The 19733-nt window shown below is 51.9% G+C and overlaps 1 protein-coding gene across 2 annotated transcripts in view; it reads right to left on the bottom strand.

Moving 5' to 3' along the window:
* CDK15 (cyclin dependent kinase 15) overlaps positions 1-19733 on the bottom strand; it is a 379934-nt gene that overhangs the window by 281431 nt on the left and 78770 nt on the right. For both annotated transcript variants that reach the window (XM_075317605.1, XM_075317606.1), the window contains one exon: positions 3374-3453. In XM_075317605.1, the coding sequence (XP_075173720.1) occupies positions 3374-3453 (80 nt within the window). The remainder of the gene's footprint in view (positions 1-3373; positions 3454-19733) is intronic.

Genomic DNA, 19733 nt, shown 5'->3' with positions numbered 1-19733 from the left:
CTGCAAAACAACACATGTAGGAAAACACAATACTTAAAACACACAGACTGGCACACAAGTTTGGTGCCCGGAGTCCCTCCAGGGAAGCTCCCGGTCTTAGTCGCACATCTGCCCGGAGGCCCTCCTCAGGCGCTCCCGGTCTTAGCTGACCTTCTGCCCGGAGGCTATTTCCAAGCGCTCCCGGTCTTTGGGTGGGCAGAAAACAACAAGACAACAAGATTCCTTCTTAACAGTCACGGAAGGAGTCCACGCACAGTTCTGCATTAAGCTCCTCCCAGGTTCAGTACTTTTAACGTTACTGTAACTGGAAACATTCACCGGCTTTCAACAGTACCGGTTTTCAACGGCAAACAAATCACTCTCTTCCGGACGATTACCTCCTCACTGCGGGTGCTATGCACGCAGCCATTCGGCCCGCTGGGCCCTCACATGGTCGGAGAGGGACTGTCCAGGTAAGCGGGGTAGCCTACGAAACGGCTCATAACCCGGTGGCTCCGGTACTTCCTTCTCCGGTTCAGGCCCTTCAGCCTCCTGCGGGGGTGAGGGGGTAGCTGGACGGGACCGCAGTGGGCTGCCGACAACAACTACCGGGTGCGACACCATACTCTGATGTATCACCAGTAATGCCGATGCTTCTCTTGGCTTGTCTCCAGCCGTAGGTTCGGCGGCCGCATTTGGCGCAACCGTCGGGGTACTCTTCAGCCCACAGGCTTCAGCGAACGCTTGCTTATGCTGAGCGCGCCACGCTCTGTTCTCCATTCTGCTTGGTCCAGGTATTGGAGTTTGCTTCTTCTTCCACTGCCGGGGTTGCAATCGCGCCGGGGAAGGTGGAGCCGGTTCTTCTTTTCCCGCTTCTGCCAATACTCCGCCCCTGGCCTCACCCACCAGGTCGGCACAGCGTTTGCGATGCCTCTTCTTTCTTGCGGCGCCGCCCATGTCTCTAGACCACTGCAGTATCTCGGGGCAAGCACCTCCCCTCTTTGGGCGGTGCACTCCGGGCTTCTTCCTTACAGGCCAGCCCAGCGCTTTTCGTTTGGCGCCCACTTTTCGCGCCTTCACTAAATCCATGAGGACGGCCGCCATCTTGCCGCCATCTTGTGGCCTGTTCAGTACATCATGCACCACTTGGTCTCTGCTCGGGGTTTCTCTTCTGCGGGCTTGATCCTGCCGACTACGCCAGAATGTAACGGGGGCAGGGGCGCCTCGGGGGGTGTAGTCGCGGTCTCCCGCCCAGGGGGCAGCAGGCTGACCCCCGGCCCGGCCGTCACTGTTAAAACAGAGGTGTTGTTTGTGGGGCAGATCTAGCACACACTACCGGTTCCGGATGAGTTCCCACTCCTCTTTACACCTTTCAGCATCAAGTCACATCGGTTTACAGGTTAAACTTCTTGCTGACGGTTTCCTCTTTCCCCGGTAACTTTCCCTTGCCTGCAGGGGACATGCGTTAACCCCCTAGTAGCTGCACACTGAACCCGGATTTACTATAGGGCAGATCTAGCACAGACTACCGGCTCCGGATAAGTTCTCACCTCTCCACTTCTTTGCGGGGGAACTACTTCACTTGTTTTCTACGGGCGTTTCCATTTACCTTCACGTCTTTGTCAGGGCACTACCCTTCGCCTGCAGGGGCCACTTGTTATCCCCCTGATAGCTGCACTGCACTGTAGTACACACTACCGGCTTTGGGACTAGTCTTGACTCTTCCACTTCTTCTGCCACTGCAGCACTTCCACACTCTGCCCCGTCACCTCAGACTTCTCTCTCCAGTCACATCTCACTGCACACTGGACTCTGCATTCAGAACCCTTCCTTCCCCACCTAGGCTGCCCTGCCCCTTCATTCCCTGCCACTGTTACCAGGGAAACCACTGCTCTACACTGGCACCTAGTGGGGAAACAGTTTATGACAGGTAACATTTTACCATTAACATTTACAATTTGCCACCATACTACTGTGGCGTCTTCAGGGGGGGAAAAACAGCTCCTTCACTACCAGGGGTCCGACTACCCCTTACAACTGTAAAAAGCAGATTTTCATTTGCAAAAAAACAACAACAAAACAATGGAAGAAACATGCAAAAAAAGTAGCAAAGATGCAATATGTCAACATAGCCTAAAAAAGAAAAATAAAAGAAAACGTAACCTGGACAGTGTATTATTTCAGTCCAGCTACACATTTCTGTGTCTATCTGTCTCTGTCTGTCTCTTTCCCTGTCTGTCACTCTCTCTATCTCTTTGTCTGTCTCTGTCTGTCTGTCTCTTTCCCTGTTGGTGTCTCTATCTCTTTCCTTGTCTGTCTGTTTCCCTGTCAGTCTCTCTCTCTCTTTCCCTGTCTGTCTCTCTTTCCCTGTCTGTTTCTCTATCTGTTTCCCTGTCTGTCCCTTTCCCTCTCTGTCTCTTTCCCTGTCTCTTTGTCTGTCTGTCTCTCTGTCTCCCTGATAAAGCAAGAGATCACACAATCGTGAAACGTACGTTGGAGGTCTGTGTCGGGGGTTAACGCTCCCTGTCACCTCCGGACCTGCCTACACTTTATCTGGCATTTTTCCTGCTACTCTGGTATGCAACAGATTTGTTTATGCATAGCTTTCAATCCACTTGGCACCAATGTACCTAATATACAGCATAGGGACATTTCTTATGGTATCCATGTAATTAACAACTCAGTCTCCTGAGTATAGTAACAATAGATTCTTTCCCTGGACCTTACATTGTTAACCCCATGAATTGTCTTGAATTGCTGTCTCTGGTCCAAACCAATTTATCTCATTGATGCATGTAATTTTCTTTCTTATCAATAAGTCTAGTTTGCATTGATTGTAATGTATGCATGGCAGGTCTTTTTGCCTGCTTTTTAACATCTATTCTCTGCCGTGCCATATGTTCACTTGTGTCCCTTTGGACCTTGTTTCATTAATTTATGATATTTATTATCAATAAAAAAACCTTTGAAGCATTTCTACTCTTCTTTTCTACTTGGTTTAATTCTTTTTCTGTCTCTTTCCCTATCTGTTTGCCTGTCTCTTTCCCTGTCTGTCTCTTCCTGTCTGTCTGTCTCTGTCCCTGTGTCTGTGTCCCTGTCTGTGTCTGTCTGTCTCTTTGTCTGTGTAGATGACAGTCAAATTACACTCCAAAAATATATTAAAAAACAGGGGGTTTTTTACTGTGAAGAGACGATTTTGCTGTAGAAAAATAAAACAGAAAAAAATGCAATGTGTGAACATAGGCTTAAAATACATAAATGTCCTGGTGGCTAGAAGGATGCGGTTTTGTATTAGGAAACATTACACAGATCAGACTCATTTGAATCATATACAAAATTGGAATAATGTAATCGTTCTGCCTAGAAATTGCAGGTGTCAAGACTTATGAATTACCTTCTCGGATAGCAGTAAAAGGGACGCCTTCCTCAGCTTTCATGCTGATGACTTTCAAAGCAACTAGCTGTCCATTAATCCTGGGGGGAAAAAATCAGGAAGATCTGCTGTAATTGCATACTAAAGCAATTCCGCTCAATAAGCGTGAATAAAGACCAATTTATGTCATAGAATTACAGTATAACTTTCTGCCACCAGATGGCAGTATAACAATGTACTGAATCCTCCATGCACATCACCTGCTGCAGTGATACAAGTCTGGGGAATCACAACAGATGGAGAGAGCTACAGGTTCCTCACCTTCATGTGCATGATATCTAATGATCATTAATCTAGTGTAGATGGGGAAAACATTCTTTCATTCAGTGGTATATGTAACGGGGGCAGGGGGCGCCTCGGGGGGTGCAGTCATGGCCACTTTGTGCATCAGGCTGACCCCCGGCCCGGCCGTCACTATTAAAGTATGGGTTTCGTTTGTGGGGCAGAGTGTGGATGGCAGGGGCACTTCTTCAGGCTCAGTAAAACGCCGCAGACATTCAGCTGGTAAACCAAAAGGCACTTTATTGAACATCTTGCTGTACAGTTTCGGCACACAAACCCTTCAGGTTCAAATCACAGTTCTTGCCGGGGGACTACTTTACTTTTCTCTTCTACGGGCGTTACCCGTCTACTTCTGTCTCTTCAGCTGTACACGTACTCCACTACTATAGGCTTTACCCACACACTTCTGTTCTTCTCTGTCTATGCTCGTACGGGTCTTACCCGAGTATTTCTGTCTGCGTGGTCGAGGCACTTTCTCTCCCTTTGGCTATCTGCCATGCGTCGCTCCCACACTCTGCCCCGTTGCTTCTCTCTGTCTCAACACACACTGCACTCACTACTCTCACTCTGCTACAGAGTCCTCTATCCCTCCCCCTAGGCTGTCCTGCCCCTCCTTCTCCTGTCACTGTTCCCAAAGGGACCACTGTTCAACCCTGACACCTAGTGGGGACACCGGTTACTACTGCAAACACAAATAACATCACATCAGCATCACTTGTCACCCCAGCGTGGGGCATCTTCAGGGGGGAAAACTGCTTCTTCATCACCAGGGGTCCGTCCACCCCTTACATTCCTCCCCTCTTTAACCTCAGCCTCCCGGCAAGGTTCGGACCTGCAAGACAACATCTGACAAAAACCACATACACACGGTTGTAAAGCAATCTTCTCACTTTATCGCATAAAACTTTAAAACCAAACTATAGAGCACAATCTTCAAAACACACCGAAAGGCACTTGAGTACAGTGCCCGGAGTCCCTCCAAGGGAGCTCCCGGTCTTAGTAGTATCTTTGCCCGGAGGCCCTCCGCAGGCGCTCCCGGTCTTAGCTGACCTTCTACCCGGAGGCTATTCCCAGCGCTCCCGGTCTTACGTGGGCAGAAAACAATAAACACCAAGCTTCCTTCTTAAGAGTCACGGAAGGAGTCCCTGCACAGTCCGGCATTAAGCTCCTCCCGGGTTCAGTACTTTGAAACATTACTGCAACTGAAAACTTTCACTGGCTTTCAACAGCACCGGCTCTCAAGAACATCCAGGACCTTCACCTCTGATTACCGCGATCTCACGCGGGGTAGTAGGCGCGCAACCATTCAGCCCGCTGGGCCCTCACATAATCAGAGAGGGATTGGCCCGGTAAGCGGCGCAGCCTTTGGAACGGTTCATAACTTGGCTGCGACTCTGTTTCTCCTGTCTCCGGTTTCGGCCCCTCAGCCCCCGGCGGGGATGATGGGGTAGCTGGACGGGACGGCTGTGGGCTGCCGACAACAACCACCGGATGCGACACCATGCTCTGGCGAATCGCCAAGATCTCCGGTGCTTCCTTCGCCTGATCCCTTTCTGCCGGCTCGGCCACCGACCCAGCAGCTGCTTCTGGTGGTGTCGCCAGAGTGCTCTTTGGCTGGCAAGCTTCAGCGGTCGCCGGTCTCTGCTGAGTGTGCCTTCTGTATTGGCAGTCCTCCCACTCTATTTCTTGCTGCCACTGCTCGGCCTCCTGGACGGTGGGCATACGGGTCACTCCCACTGCAAATAGGCCTCGGCAACCTACTTCCCTTCTGAATTTGACCTTCTCGCCCGGATATAAGGTATGGAGGCGCTGTGGTAACCCCTCGGTGTCCAAATTGACACGGTTATAAAAGAAATGGTCTCCGGTCTCATCATCTTCTATAAACCCGTATCCCTCGGCCTGGTTAAACTTGACCACTGTGCCGATACTACATTGCCGGTCAAACTTTTCACTGCGGGACCCGGCCATCATTTCCCTCGCCACTGTCTCGGCCAGGAGTCTTTCCTGCACCGGATCTACTTCGGGCGGTGGGGACTGTCTCCGGTGTGGGGGCGTCGGCTTCACCGGTTCCCAGACAAACCCCCACTCATCTTCCTCAGGCTCTGGGACGTCTTGCCAGCATGGGGCCTGGTCTCCTGTGGGGGGCGGAGGTCCTACCTTGACCGACGCGGACACCTCCGGACTCTGTAGAGATGTTCCTAGTGCCCCACTTCCCCGCATCAGTTGGGACGTGTAGGTGGTCCGGACTTCTGTTGTCGTCTCCCCGGTAACGGCATCCCACGAGGTAACCCACGTGACCTTCGCGGGCCTCTCCGGTACACCGGTCACGACCGGTATCAGGCTGGTGGGTACTTCTTCTACCAAACTTCCCTTCGGACGTCCTCTCCCCCGTCCTGCGGTCACCAGCACGCCTGCTTCGGCTGGTTTGCCTGTTCTTGCTTCCATTTTACTTCGCGCAGGCAGCTCAATCTGCGTCTCCTGTTGCTCTAACTGTAATGGCGCCAGGGAAGGTGGAGGCGGTCCTTCTTTTCCTGCTCTTGCATGCACTCCACCCCTGGCCTCACCCACCAAGTCAACCCAGCGTAGGCGACACCTCTTCTTTCCTGCAACGCCGCCCACATCTCTAGTCCTCCGCAGCATCTTGGGGCAAGTACCTCCCCTCTTTGGGCGGCACACTCTGCACTTCTTCTTCTTCACCGGCCAGCTCAGTGTTTTGCGTTTGGCGCCAACTTTCCGCGCCTCCACTGGGTCCATGAGGACGGTGGCCATCTTACCGCCATCTTGTGACCGATCCAACGCCTTAGGCACCACTTGGTCTTCCTCACATTTTGGGGTCGGGGTTCCTTGCAGACAGGCTTCACCCTGCTCGCAGCGCCACTTTGTAACGGGGGCAGGGGGCGCCTCGGGGGGTGCTGTCATGGCCACTTTGTGCATCAGGCTGACCCCCGGCCCGGCCGTCACTATTAAAGTATGGGTTTCATTTGTGGGGCAGAGTGTGGATGGCCGGGGCACTTCTTCAGGCTCAGTAAAACGCCGCAGACATTCAGCTGGTAAACCAAAAGGCACTTTATTGAACATCTTGCTGTACAGTTTCGGCACACAAACCCTTCAGGTTCAAATCATAGTTCTTGCCGGGGGACTACTTTCCTTTTCTCTTCTACGGGCGTTACCCGTCTACTTCTGTCTCTTCAGCTGTACACGTATTCCACTACTATAGGCTTTACCCACACACTTCTGTTCTTCTCTGTCTATGCTCGTACGGATCTTACCCGAGTATTTCTGTCTGCGTGGTCGAGGCACTTTCTCTCCCTTTGGCTATCTGCCACGTGTCGCTCCCACACTCTGCCCCGTTGCTTCTCTCTGTCTCAACACACACTGCACTCACTACTCTCACTCTGCTACAGAGTCCTCTATCCCTCCCCCTAGGCTGTCCTGCCCCTCCTTCTCCTGTCACTGTTCCCAAAGGGACCACTGTTCAACCCTGACACCTAGTGGGGACACCGGTTACTACTGCAAACACAAATAACATCACATCAGCATCACTTGTCACCCCAGCGTGGGGCATCTTCAGGGGCGAAAACTGCTTCTTCATCACCAGGGGTCCGTCCACCCCTTACATATACAAGCTATAATTTTATATATTGTGAGGGGATGTGGGCGAGGTTATACATGGCTCAGAATTCCGAGCACTGCTACATCTACAACACAGAACGCAAGAATTTTAGCAAAACTGCACAAAGCAGCCCAGAAAACATTGCTGGAATCAGGCTCCCTGCCCCTATAGCTTGCTATTCTCAAATTACAAGCAAAAACCTGATGTAAATGCTTTTATGTCCCAAAATGACAAAAGTATTCTAGAAGTGATACCTTTATTCCCTGACCAATAAAGCCAATTAACCTTTTTCTGAGTCCCCCCGGGAGGGGGGGGGGCATTTAAAATAATCTGTTAACCTCATTTGTCCCCAGGCAGGGGACAGCAATATTTCATACGCATTTTACTGTCTTCTTCTGCCAATGGGTTTGAGCAGATTCCGTTTTCACTACATAACGCTGGAATAAATATAACTGATGACGACCTAATGGGTTTTCAATGAGCAAAACAGGAAATTGTATTGGCTAGGAAAAGGTTAAGGTATCCCTTCTAGAAAATTTTTATCATTTGCGCTATAAAAGTATTTACTTCGATTTTTCTGGCTAACACGGTACCACAATATAATTTTGTATTGTAAATGGAGAAAAACCTGATACAGATTCCCTTTAAATAACAATTTTGACAGTGATATCCCATTCAAACATTTAGGACACATTAGTACAGACTTCCCTAAAGGCGTAAATTTGCACCAAAATGTGAAAGATTTTTACATTTCATTGCAGAAATGCTATAGATTTGCAGCATGTCACCTTTTGGAAATCTGCAGTGAAATCCACAGTAGAATTTGATATTCTGTGGACTTAAAGGGGGTGTCCACTACTTTTACATTGATGTCCTATCCTTCAAATAGGTCATCACTGTCTGATTGGTCCCGCATCCCTGCCGATCAGCTGCCTGCGGTCCCAGTGGAGGCAGCAGGCAGCCGGAAGTCAGAAAAGAAGAGTGGATAGTATTGTCCGTGAGAATGAAACTCCTGTGAATAGCGCTATTGATTACATTGGTCAGTATGATGCCAGATTTTTACTTGGACAGCATACGTACGTATTATACACAAAGTTTTTCGTGGCCTATTTACTCTGCAGTGAAGTAAAACTTGTATTATTCTTATATTCCCCACATACACATACTCTCAAACCTGTCAGCAAAAAAATCTGCATTTACCTGCAGCTATAGTGGTAATCTGAAGGTAAATATTGTGTAAGGCCTCCTTCACACCTCTGTGTCTCCAGTACATGTGACGTCCTTTTTCACACAAACCAGAGACAAGGACTCAGGTAGACCCATTAAAATCAATGGACTTGGTTATGTGACGCCCTGGGCAAGCCAGGGGTCACAGGTCATGACACCACCACACACCCCACATTCCCTGCAGGACCACCAAGGTCAGAACACAAAATCCTTGTTGCCTTCCTCCAGGGGCTGATGTCCACACCAGGGGGTGGGCCAAGCAGTTGGCTCCGCCCACCGAGGAGTTCACAGTCCTGGAGGCTGGACAGACATGGCGGATGTCATAGCGACCGTGCGGAGACGCGAGGAGGAAGCTGCGGAAGGGAGGGTGAGTGACCCACGCCCCGATGCCCTTGAAGGGCCGGTCATCGCGGCTGCGGGACCCGGTCTAAGCTCTCTCACCCTGCTGCCTCCCTCGCCACCCATCCCGGAAGCCGTGACCCTGCCACTAGGCCCGCTGCCACCGCAACCGGTAGCGATACCCAGCATGCCCGCCCCGGCAGGCCGACCTGCAGCCGGAGCCGGTAGCCGCCCGGAGGTGCTGCACTGGAAAACCCCGAAGCCTGAACCAGAGGCGTCCTCCGAGAAGTTCCCCAAGCCGGAGCCGACAACACGCTCCGTGCCGAAGGCCCAGCAGAGGAAAGCCCCTGTGCCCATCCCCCACACCTCGGCTGAGGTTGCGCCGGGTTGCCGCTGCAAGGTGGCGTCCAAGGCCAAGTCACCGCGGGACCTGCCGCCCAGATCAACAGTAGTGGGCAGCGTCCGAGAGGTCTCGCGGGGCCCGACCTGCGCGCCGGAGCTCGCAGCAGCGCTGTACTGGGACAGGGAGCCGGTACTGTTGGGCCTGGAATTCGAGGAGAGGGAAAGAAAGAAGGCGGAGATGGTGGCCCATACGATCCGGGAGAAGGAGAGCCTAAGACAAGCTACCTTCCGTGTCCGGGGCCCGTTGTATGAAGGGCAGGTGAGGCGGTTTGATGTCCGCCGGGGCTATGGATTCATTTATGAACCGGGCCTGGAGGCCGAAGTGTTCATAGCCTGGCGGGATGTGAACTCCCATCTCCCGGAGGAGCACCCAGGTCGTAACCTGATGCCGGGCGATTTGGTTCAGTACACCCGGCACTGTGGGGAGAGGGGGTGGTTTGCGCTGGATGCAAAATTGAGGGGCAGCCAGGAAGCCCGTGTGAGCGCCGCAACCCTACCCCAAACTGATGCCGAGAACTCAGAGTGATGGCAGCGGAGCACCGTTGCACCGTCCCCGTTGGGACCACCTGTGTGTTGAAAGTTTTAAGTTTGCAAGTTGAAAATGAAAGTAAATGATTACCGAACAGTAACCTGATTGTCAGCACCGTGATTGAACCGGCCGTTGCCGGCACCGTTGTCCCCGTGGGGACCATCCACAATTTATGCATAGGGAACTCTCTATGAACAGGCCTGAGAACTTGCAGGGCAACCACAAACATTAGTGGCATGTAAATAAAATATGTTTGTTGCAGCAACCGTTACCGCCTCCGGAGAGGCAGGTTGGAGGGAGGGCCCGCAGTGGAGGAGGCTGGGGCCCAGCCACCACCAGAACCGGTGGCTACCCTCTGGAGGGGAAGGACAGATCCCGCTCGGGTAACTGGTGCAGGACTGGGGTCAATTGGTACTGCCTGTTTCTTAGAGGCAGCATCAGGGCCAGGTTACTTGGGTGGGAGAGAGTGGCAGCAGCAACCGTTTGAAATGTTACCGTAACGTTTAAGCAAAGTGCCTCCCGCTGTGGGATGATGTTACTATACTTGTATGTCTTGTTTTTCTTATCTTTTTCAGAAAAATAAAACCGGTGTTGGACGGGCAGCCCGAGGACGGTCTGCATTTTGCCAAGGGGGAATGTGACGCCCTGGGCAAGCCAGGGGTCACAGGTCATGACACCACCACACACCCCACATTCCCTGCAGGAACACCAAGGTCAGAACACAAAATCCTTGTTGCCTTCCTCCAGGGGCTGATGTCCACACCAGGGGGTGGGCCAGGCGGTTGGCTCCGCCCACCGAGGAGTTCACAGTCCTGGAGGCGGGAAAACCAGGAGATGAAGTTTAGAGTTTGAAGTGAGAGGGAGGTGGTAGAGGAGCTAGAGAGAGGAGTTTGAAGTGAGGGAAAAGGTGACAGCGACAGAACCTGAAGTTGGTCCGGGTGTGTGCCCCGGGCTGAGACAGCAAGATTGGCAGACGGCGGTGACCGTCTGCAGGAGAGGCTGATCGGAGGTTGCTGAAAGGACCATGGACGGGTGGTGGCCCGGCGGTACCGGAGCGGTATACGAAGAGAAGCCAGCACCATTGGCAGGGGCCTTTCGGATCCCGGCAAGGCTAGGAGTCGCCGTGAATTTGCCAAATCCGTCAGTGAAGGGGACCTCCTGGGTCTCCCAACAGCCAAAGTCCCTATTGAAGGCAACCGTCCAACCATATTAGAGAGACACCGCCACCGCCAAGGCACCAGTTTCTCAGGGCCAGCGCCTGCGGGCAAAAGAGGGGCTCCTCCGGCTCATATTCAAGCTGGGGAGCGGGTTACCGGTGGGAATCCATCGCTACCAACAACCGTATTTAGGTGCAGGAAAGAGACAGTCACCGCTAACTTGCAGGGAACATCAACACCGCAGCCGTCCGAGGGAGCCGTCCAACCAGCCGCTTGTTTACCGTGAACTGTGTCATCATCCTTGGGCTGAGTGAGCACCTCCGTGCCGTGCGGCACAGCGCTGCCCCTGCGCCCCTACACCTCAACAGGCCCCATAACCCGCCTGTCAACCACTCTAACTCTCCATCATCGGGCCCCGGGACAACCAACCCCTACCCACAGAGGGGAGAACTAACAACTCTGCTGCTCCCTGTCACCGTTCCCGGGATCCCCATACAGAGCAGCAGTGGTGTCCACACAATCACCACAACCGTGGGTGGCGTCACGGACAATAAATCCCCAAAACCAATCCCCTTTTCACTCACGGGTGAGGAGCGCCGCTCGAGTCCCCGGGATCCGGCCCATCGCTCGAGCCACCGAGCAGCGGAGGCCGCAGCCGCAGCCGGACCCGAGCAGTGGGAGAGCGCAGCGTCCCCTCCTCCGCCCGCGACAGTTACACATCCTTGTTTTGACACGGACTGTATGTCCATGTGGAGCACATGCTTGTCCGTGTGCTCCACACGGCAACATGTTTGTTTTCCTTCGGCAGCACGGGTGTCACACAGACTTCACACCGATGTGATCCGTGTATCATCAGTGTGACATGTAGTGGAGGAAACACATATCACTGATAAATAAATGTATCTTTATACTTACCTGTCTCCGGCACTGCTGTCTCTGGTGCTGCTGTTGCTTCCGGGTCTTGCTCATTATGCTCATGAATATTCACTGCACTGACTGCGGATCTGGAAGCAAGTGTGACAGCAGCGCCGGAGATAGGTCAGTATATAAGTTTGTTTTTTCCGTGTGCTATCCTGATGTGACACGGATAACACACGGAACACACACACAGATGGACATACATACCTACACCAAGGACTGTGCAAAATGTTTCTTTTTTTAAACATATTCAACATTCTAATTGGAAATGCAGCTGCTCAGTTCCAGTCAGCAGGGTAGTGCCGGAGCAGGGATCAGTCATCAGTCACTACACAGTGAGTGCGCTGTAATCATGCCCACTGCTCCTTGACTGACAACCTGATCTGAAGTGTCTAGGCTAGGACAACATGTCAGTCAATGAATGGTGGACACAATTACAGTGCACTTACTGTGTAGCAAGCGCTGACTGATCACTGCTCCGATGCCACCTCAATAATGGTATGCTAGTGGCCTGTGGGAAAATATATGTTCATTTGCTCCCTGCAACTGCAGTTGCTGTAAGGGCACATTCAGATGTCCAATTTTCTCATACGAGTGCTATCTGTAGTTTTCACTAGTTATGAGCGAGAACTAAAATGCTCTAGTGCTTGTTATTTGAATCAAGCAGGTTGAACACTAGGAAAGGGTCAATTCGAGTAATGAGTATAATGGAAGTCAATGGGAAACTTGAGAATTTTTCCAGAAGATGCCACATTAGGAGAGAGGGAGGGAAACAGTGCTAAGATTGAATGGGAAAAGCATGGGGAAGACCCCTGGATGCATCTCTTTATCACTGCTGGGAACTAAACAAATAAATAAATAATTTTAAAAAATGATGTGGGGTCCCCCCCATTTTTGATTACTAGCTAAGGTAAAGCCGACAGCTGAGGGATGATATTACCAGGCTGGGAAGGTTCATGGATATTGGCCAGTCCCAGCCTAAAAGTAGCAGCCCGCAGCCACCCCAGAAGTGGCACATTACATTAGATGCGCCAATTCTGATGCTTACCAGTTGCCCTGGTTTAGTGGTTTAATGGTAGTTAGGGTTGATGTCAGCAGGTGTAGTGTCAGCTGGCATCAAGCCCAGGGGTTAGTAATGGAGAGGTGTCTATCAGACACCCCCATTACTAACCCACTAATAAAAAAAAAAGAAAAATTAATTCACCAATTGTTGTCCATAATCCTCGAATGCAGCTCCGACGACTGTGAATAACAGTAAAGTACAGTGATTTACAGACACTAACTCTCATCAGCGTTGCCAGGTCTCGCTGAGTGCAGCATTTAGGCTGGAAACACATCTATGCGAGTAAAATCGGTCCGAGTTGGCTGAAAAAAACTCGGCTGATTTTAGTTCACGTTAGGTCCGAGTGCAACGCAAGTGCGATGCTTTTTCTGAATAAATTAATGATTTTACTAGCGTGTGTAATGCGTGTGTAATGCGTATTTTTTACTATGTCATCTGCCATTCAGCTCTGCTACATGGCCGCTAACAGCAGACACAGACAGCCATGTAGCAGAGCTGAATGGCAGATGACAGCAGACACAGACAGAGCCGCACGATCAGAATGAACTCGGGTGAACTTCACCCGACTTCATTGTCATGCTGCGGCTCTGTCTGTGCTGCATCCTGATTAGCGGTCACCAGTGAAGGGCTCAACGGTGACCGCTAATCCCCTGATTGACTGAAGTTAGCAGCCCTCTCTCATACTCACCGTTCCCCGATCGCCGGTGCGGCGCTGCACGGCATTCACACTGCTGCGGCGGCTTTTACTATTTTGAAAAAGCCGGCCGCTCATTAAACAATCTCGTATTCCCTGCTTTACCCGCCCATAGGCGCCTATGATTGGTTGCAGTGAGACACGCCCCCACACTGAGTGACAGGCGTCTCACTTCACCCAATCACAGCAGCCGGTGGGCGTGTCTATACTGTGCAGTGAAATAAATAATTAAATAATTAAAAAAAACCGGCGTGCGGTCCCCCCCCAATTTCAATACCAGCCAGATAAAGCCATACGGCTGAAGGCTGGTATTCTCAGGATGGGGAGCTCCACGTTATGGGGAGCCCCCCAGCCTAACAATATCAGTCAGCAGCCCCCCAGAATTGCCGCATATGTCGCGGGCGGAGGAGGGGACGCTGCGCTCTCCCACTGCTCGGGTCCGGCTGCCGCTGCCGCTGCTGCTCGGTGGCTCGAGCGATGGGCCGGATCCCGGGGACTTGAGCGGCGCTCCTCGCCCGTGAGTGAAAAGGGGTGGTTTCATTTTAGGGATATTGTCCGTGACGCCACCCATGGTTGTGGTGATTTTGGTGACACCACCGCTGCTCTGGACGGGGATCCCGGGAGCGGTGACAGGGAGCAGCTTAGATGGTAGTTCTCCCCTCCGTGGGTAGGGGGTTGGTTGTCCCGGGGCCCGGTGATGGGGTAGGGATGAATGGCAGGCGGGTTACGAGGCCTGGCAAGGTGCAGGGTCGCAGGGGGGGCAGCGCTGTGCCGCACGGCACGGTGGTACTCACTCAGCCCAATGATGCACACAGAGTCTCTGCTGAAACAAACGTCTGGATGGACGGGTCCCACAGGCGGCTGCGGTGTTTTTCCCCTGACCCCAGGTTGGTAATGTAAGTCCTTTCCTGCACCTTCCGTACGCTCCTCCTGCGCTCCGGTTTCCAGCTCGCTCCCCGATTCAGTACCGGTTGGCCACCGCCCAGCCCCGGCTACCTACGGTTCCACCAGACTGTCTTCCCGGCTCCTGCAGACGGCAACTACCGTCTGCCTGACTCTCTACTCGAGGGCCCTAGGCTCCAACCTAGGCCCCAGTCTGTGTCTGCCTTTTTCCAGACCTCCTCTCCCTTCCTCTCCTGGACTTGTCTGGACCTGCTTCCTGCCTCAGGCCAGCTAGACTCTTTGGTGGGTGTGCCTATCTGCTTGATTCCGCCCACCTAGTGTGTCCGTCTGAACCCGAGGGAAGGAATCAGGTTTCACTGGGGATGTCTGTTGTGAACTGCTGGGGGTGGGGGGGTGTGTGTGTTGTTACCTGTGTCCCCTGGCTTGTCCAGGGGGACACATTCCCCCTTAGTTAAATGCAGACCGTCCGCGGGCTGCCCGTCCATCACCGGTTTTATTTTCCTCTTTTTTAACTGCAAAAGAATAAAACATTTAACAGACATTTTCAATCTTCCCACAACGGGATGCACACTACTTTAACGTTGCAACAACAATCAAACACTTTTAATAATAACAGTGTAACGGGTCCTTCAGTCACCCACCCAAACAACCTGGCCCTGATGCTGCCCCTAAGAAGTGGGCAGCACCCCTTGACCCCAGTCCAAAACCAGTCTGCCCAGATAGTTAACGGGATGGGTGCTTCGCTGCCGTTGCGGCTGGGCGGACTGCCGGAGCCGTCGTCATCTCCGTCGCGGCCGGGCGGACTGCCGGAACCGGTGGCAGGGCGGTGACGATGGTAAGGCCTGGGCCCTCCCTCACAGACGCTGCAAGCTCAGCTACCGGTGACAGGGATAACGGGTCAGTCGGGGCGTTGGCTGCGGGCACGGGCACCAAGGTTTCAGTGGTGTCGGACGGACAGGATATCTCGTGCAGCTGTGTTCCAGGAACCAAACACTGGCAGAGTCCTGGCGTCCCTGCTTCCACAGCCGCGGTTCACATGCGGCCGGACGCCATCCCGTCCCCCTTAGTCTCTTTTTAGCACTTCCTTCTTCAGGGGGCGGGGCTCCACTTTTGCGCCTTTCCTGCTAGAGGGAAGACGCTCGAGCGGGAATTCTTCGCGCCCAAGATGGCGGCTTTTCAAATTTTCCGACCGGACACCTCCGGCGGTAACAAGGCGAACCTCTACCAGACGGCAGAGCGGTAGGATCCTGTTCGTGACGCCAAGTTGTCGCGGGCGGAGGAGGGGACGCTGCGCTCTCCCACTGCTCGGGTCTGGCTGCCGCTGCCGCTGCTGCTCGGTGGCTCGAGCGATGGGCCGGATCCCGGGGACTCGAGCGGCGCTCCTCGCCCATGAGTGAAAAGGGGTGGTTTGGTTTTAGGGATATTGTCCGTGACGCCACCCACGGTTGTGGTGATTTTGGTGACACCACCGCTGCTCTGGACGGGGATCCCAGGAGCGGTGACAGGGAGCAGCTTAGATGGTAGTTCTCCCCTCCATGGGTAGGGGGTTGGTTGTCCCGGGGCCCGGTGATGGGGTAGGGATGAATGGCAGGCGGGTTACGGGGCCTGGCAAGGTGCAGGGTTGCAGGGGGGGCAGCGCTGTGCCGCACGGCACGGTGGTACTCACTCAGCCGTATGATGCACACAGAGTCTCTGCTGAAACAAACGTCTGGATGGACGGGTCCCACAGGCGGCTGCTGTGCTTTTCCCCTGACCCCAGGTTGGTATTTTAAGTCCTTTCCTGCACCTTCCGTACGCTCCTCCTGCGCTCCGGTTTCCAGCTGGCTCCCCGATTCAGTACCGGTGGGCCACCGCCCAGCCCCGGCTACCTACGGTTCCACCAGACTGTCTTCCTGGCTCCTGCAGACAGCCACTACCGTCTGCCTGACTCTCTACTCGAGGGCCCTAGGCTCCAACCTAGGCCCCAGTCTGTGTCTGCCTTTCTCCAGACCTCCTCTCCCTTCCTCTCCTGGACTTGTCTGGACCTGATTCCTGCCTCAGGCCAGCTAGACTCTTCGGTGGGTGTGCCTATCTGCTTGACTCCGCCCACCTAGTGTGTCTGTCTGAACCCGAGGGAAGGAATCAGGTTTCACTGGGGATGTCTGTTGTGAACTGCTGGGGGTGGGGGTGTGTGTGTGTTGTTACCTGTGGCCCCTGGCTTGTCCAGGGTGACACGCATACATTAGATGCGACAGTTCTGGGACTCTACCCGGCTCTTCCCGATTTGCCCTGGTGCGTTGGCAAATCGGGGTAATAAGGAGTTAATGGCAGCCCATAGCTGCCACTAAATCCTAGATTAATCATGTCAGGCGTCTCCACGAGATACCTTCCATGATTAATCTGTAAGTTACAGTAAATAAACACACACACCCGAAAAAATCCTTTATTAGAAATAAAAAACACTAACAAATTCCCTGGTTCACCACTTTAATAAGCCCCAAAAAGCCCTCCATATCCGACGTAATCCAGGATGGTCCAGCGTCGCTTCCAGCTCTGCTGCATGGAGGTGACCGGAGCTGCAGAAAACACAGCCGCTCCTGTCAGCTCCATGCAGCAACTGAGGTGAGTATCGCGATCAGCTGAGCTGTCACTGAGGTTACCCGCTGTCACGGTTGGAGGATCCAGCGGTGGCCGCGGGTAAACTCAGTGACAGCTCAGCTGATCGCGATACTCACCTCAGTTGCTGCGTGGAGCTGACAGGAGCGGCGGTGTCTGCTGCAGCTCCGGTCACCTCCATGCAGCAGAGCTGGAAGTGATGCTGGACCATCCTGGATTACGCCGGACATGGAGGGCTTTTTGGGGCTTATTAAATTGTTTAACCAGGGAATTTGTTAGTGTTTTTTATTTCTAATAAAGGATTTTTTCGGATGTGTGTGTTTATTTACTGTAATTTACAGATTAATCATGAAAGGAATCTCGGGGAGACGCCTGACATGATTAATCTAGGATTTAGTGGCAGCTATGGGCTGCCATTAACTCCTTATTACCCCGATTTGCCAAAGCACCAGGGCAAATCGGGAAGAGCCGGGTACAGTCCCAAAACTGTCGCATATAATGTATGCGGCAATTTTGGGCGGCTGCTGACTGATATTGTTAGGCTGGGGGGCTCCCCATAACGTGGAGCTCCCCATCCTGAGAATACCAGCCTTCAGCCGTATGACTTTATCTGGCTGATATTAAAATTGGGGGGACCGCACGCCGTTTTTTTAAATTATTTAATTATTTATTTCACTGCACAGTATAGACACGCCCACCGGCTGCTGTGATTGGGTGCAGTGAGACACCTGTCACTCAGCGTGGGGGCGTGTCTCACTGCAACCAATCATAGGCGCCTGTGGGCAGGGAAAGCAGGGAATACGAGATTGTTTAATGAGCGGCCGGCTTTTTCAAAATAGTAAAAGCCGCCGCAGCAGTGTGAATGCCGTGCAGCGCCGCGCCGGAGATCGGGGAACGGTGAGTATGAGAGAGGAGGGGAAAATGACCGACAGACTGTGAGAGAGAGATAGTGACGGACCGACAGAGGGAGAATAGGGACTGAGAGGGAGAGACCGACTGACAGAGAATAGTGATTGACAGACATTGTGAGACATCACTCGTTTCCAGTGTTTTAGGAAACATGCGAGAAATGTATTTAGAAAATCGGATGTCACTAGGATGGTGTGAGTGCCGTCCCGTGACATCCGATTTTTTACACACTCCCATAGACTTGCATTGGAGAGACTCGCAGTAGAAACTCGCAAAAAAGCAGCATGCTGCGATTTTTTTCTCAGTCCGATTTGGACTGAGAAAAAAATCGCAAATGCGAGCTGAATCATTCACTAACATGTGTCCGATTCCAATGCGAGTTTTTCTCGCATTGCTCTACTGCGATAAACTCGCAAATGAGAAGCAGCGTTTAGCCAGCAGCACTGATTAGAGTTGTCGCCACTACCCAACACCTGTGAATCACTGTACTTTACAGTCGCCACCAGAAGTCACCACTTCCAGAAATGCTGCAAAAGAAAAAAACCTCCTCCAAAGGGTATGTGCACCCAACGTTTTTTCAGGTGGATTTGGAGTACTCTGAAACTCACCTGGAAAAACGCTAAGAAAAGGCTAAAAAAAAGAACATATTTCTCAATGTAAAAATGACTTGCTATTTGTTCAATCTTTTGAGCTTATTTTCTTAATTTCTTAATCAATTCAGGTTTCCAAAGACGGAAGCGCAGTTTCAAGAAGAAACTTGACAATTATTCAGGTGTCTTCCACTTTGAAGACACTTTGTACTTACAATAGAAGCCAATAGAGAGGCTCAAAAGTTTCATAGCCGATCCCTGAATGTATATGTTAGGGTGTTTTGTCAGCGTTTTTCTTTCAAAAATGACTAGTGATTTCTATTGTGAACAGTAGTTAAAAAAAAGATTCCCCAAAAACTCTGGAAATATGCTCCAAAAACGCACCGGCAGTAAAAATGTCAGGAAACAAGCAAAAAACTTTTAAACAGACGTTTCAGGTTTCCAAAACATCAGAGTAATGAGAGATTCCTGAATTGTCTCCTACTTGAAGAACTGACTTTTTTGGTAAACATGGAGTGTGCACAACAAGCGCACGCTGCATTTTTTGTCGCTTTTTTGGCTGCAGTTTTGTTGTCAGAACCTTCTGACATCTGACTTCCCAGCAAAGTCTATGAGAATTCAGATTTGCTGTGCTCACATTGCAGTTTTTTTGTCAGCATTTTCTTTGACAAAAGTTTGTGACAAAAAAGAAGCAGCATGTTCACTCTTCCTGCGTTTTTGTCAACATTTGTCACTAAAAAAAGCACAAAAAACGCATGCTGTTAATTTGGTGCGTTTTTGGTGCATTTTTCATGCATTTTTGGTGCATTTTTGTCACAAAAAATGCATAAAAAATGCACCAAAACCAAACCACAAACGCACTAAAAATGCACCTACATAACAAGCGGGGTTTTTTTACATTTCCAGGCTCTCTCTGACAAGGTGCAGTTTTGGTTGCAGTTTTGGTTGCAGTTTGTGTGCAGAAAAAACTACAGAGTGCGCACGGAGCCCGGGGGTCAGGTATGGGAAACAGCGGTCCGCAATAGCTCCGCTCACAGGCACTATTGCCAACATAAGGTATTTGAGAGAAACCTTGTTTCTCAACATAATATTGATCTAGA

This window comes from Anomaloglossus baeobatrachus, chromosome 7, assembly GCF_048569485.1.
Source record: "Anomaloglossus baeobatrachus isolate aAnoBae1 chromosome 7, aAnoBae1.hap1, whole genome shotgun sequence".
NCBI classification, from domain to species: Eukaryota; Metazoa; Chordata; class Amphibia; order Anura; family Aromobatidae; genus Anomaloglossus; species Anomaloglossus baeobatrachus.
The sequence above is the reverse complement of the archived record's forward strand: the minus strand, read 5'-3'. Positions and strand labels throughout refer to the sequence as shown.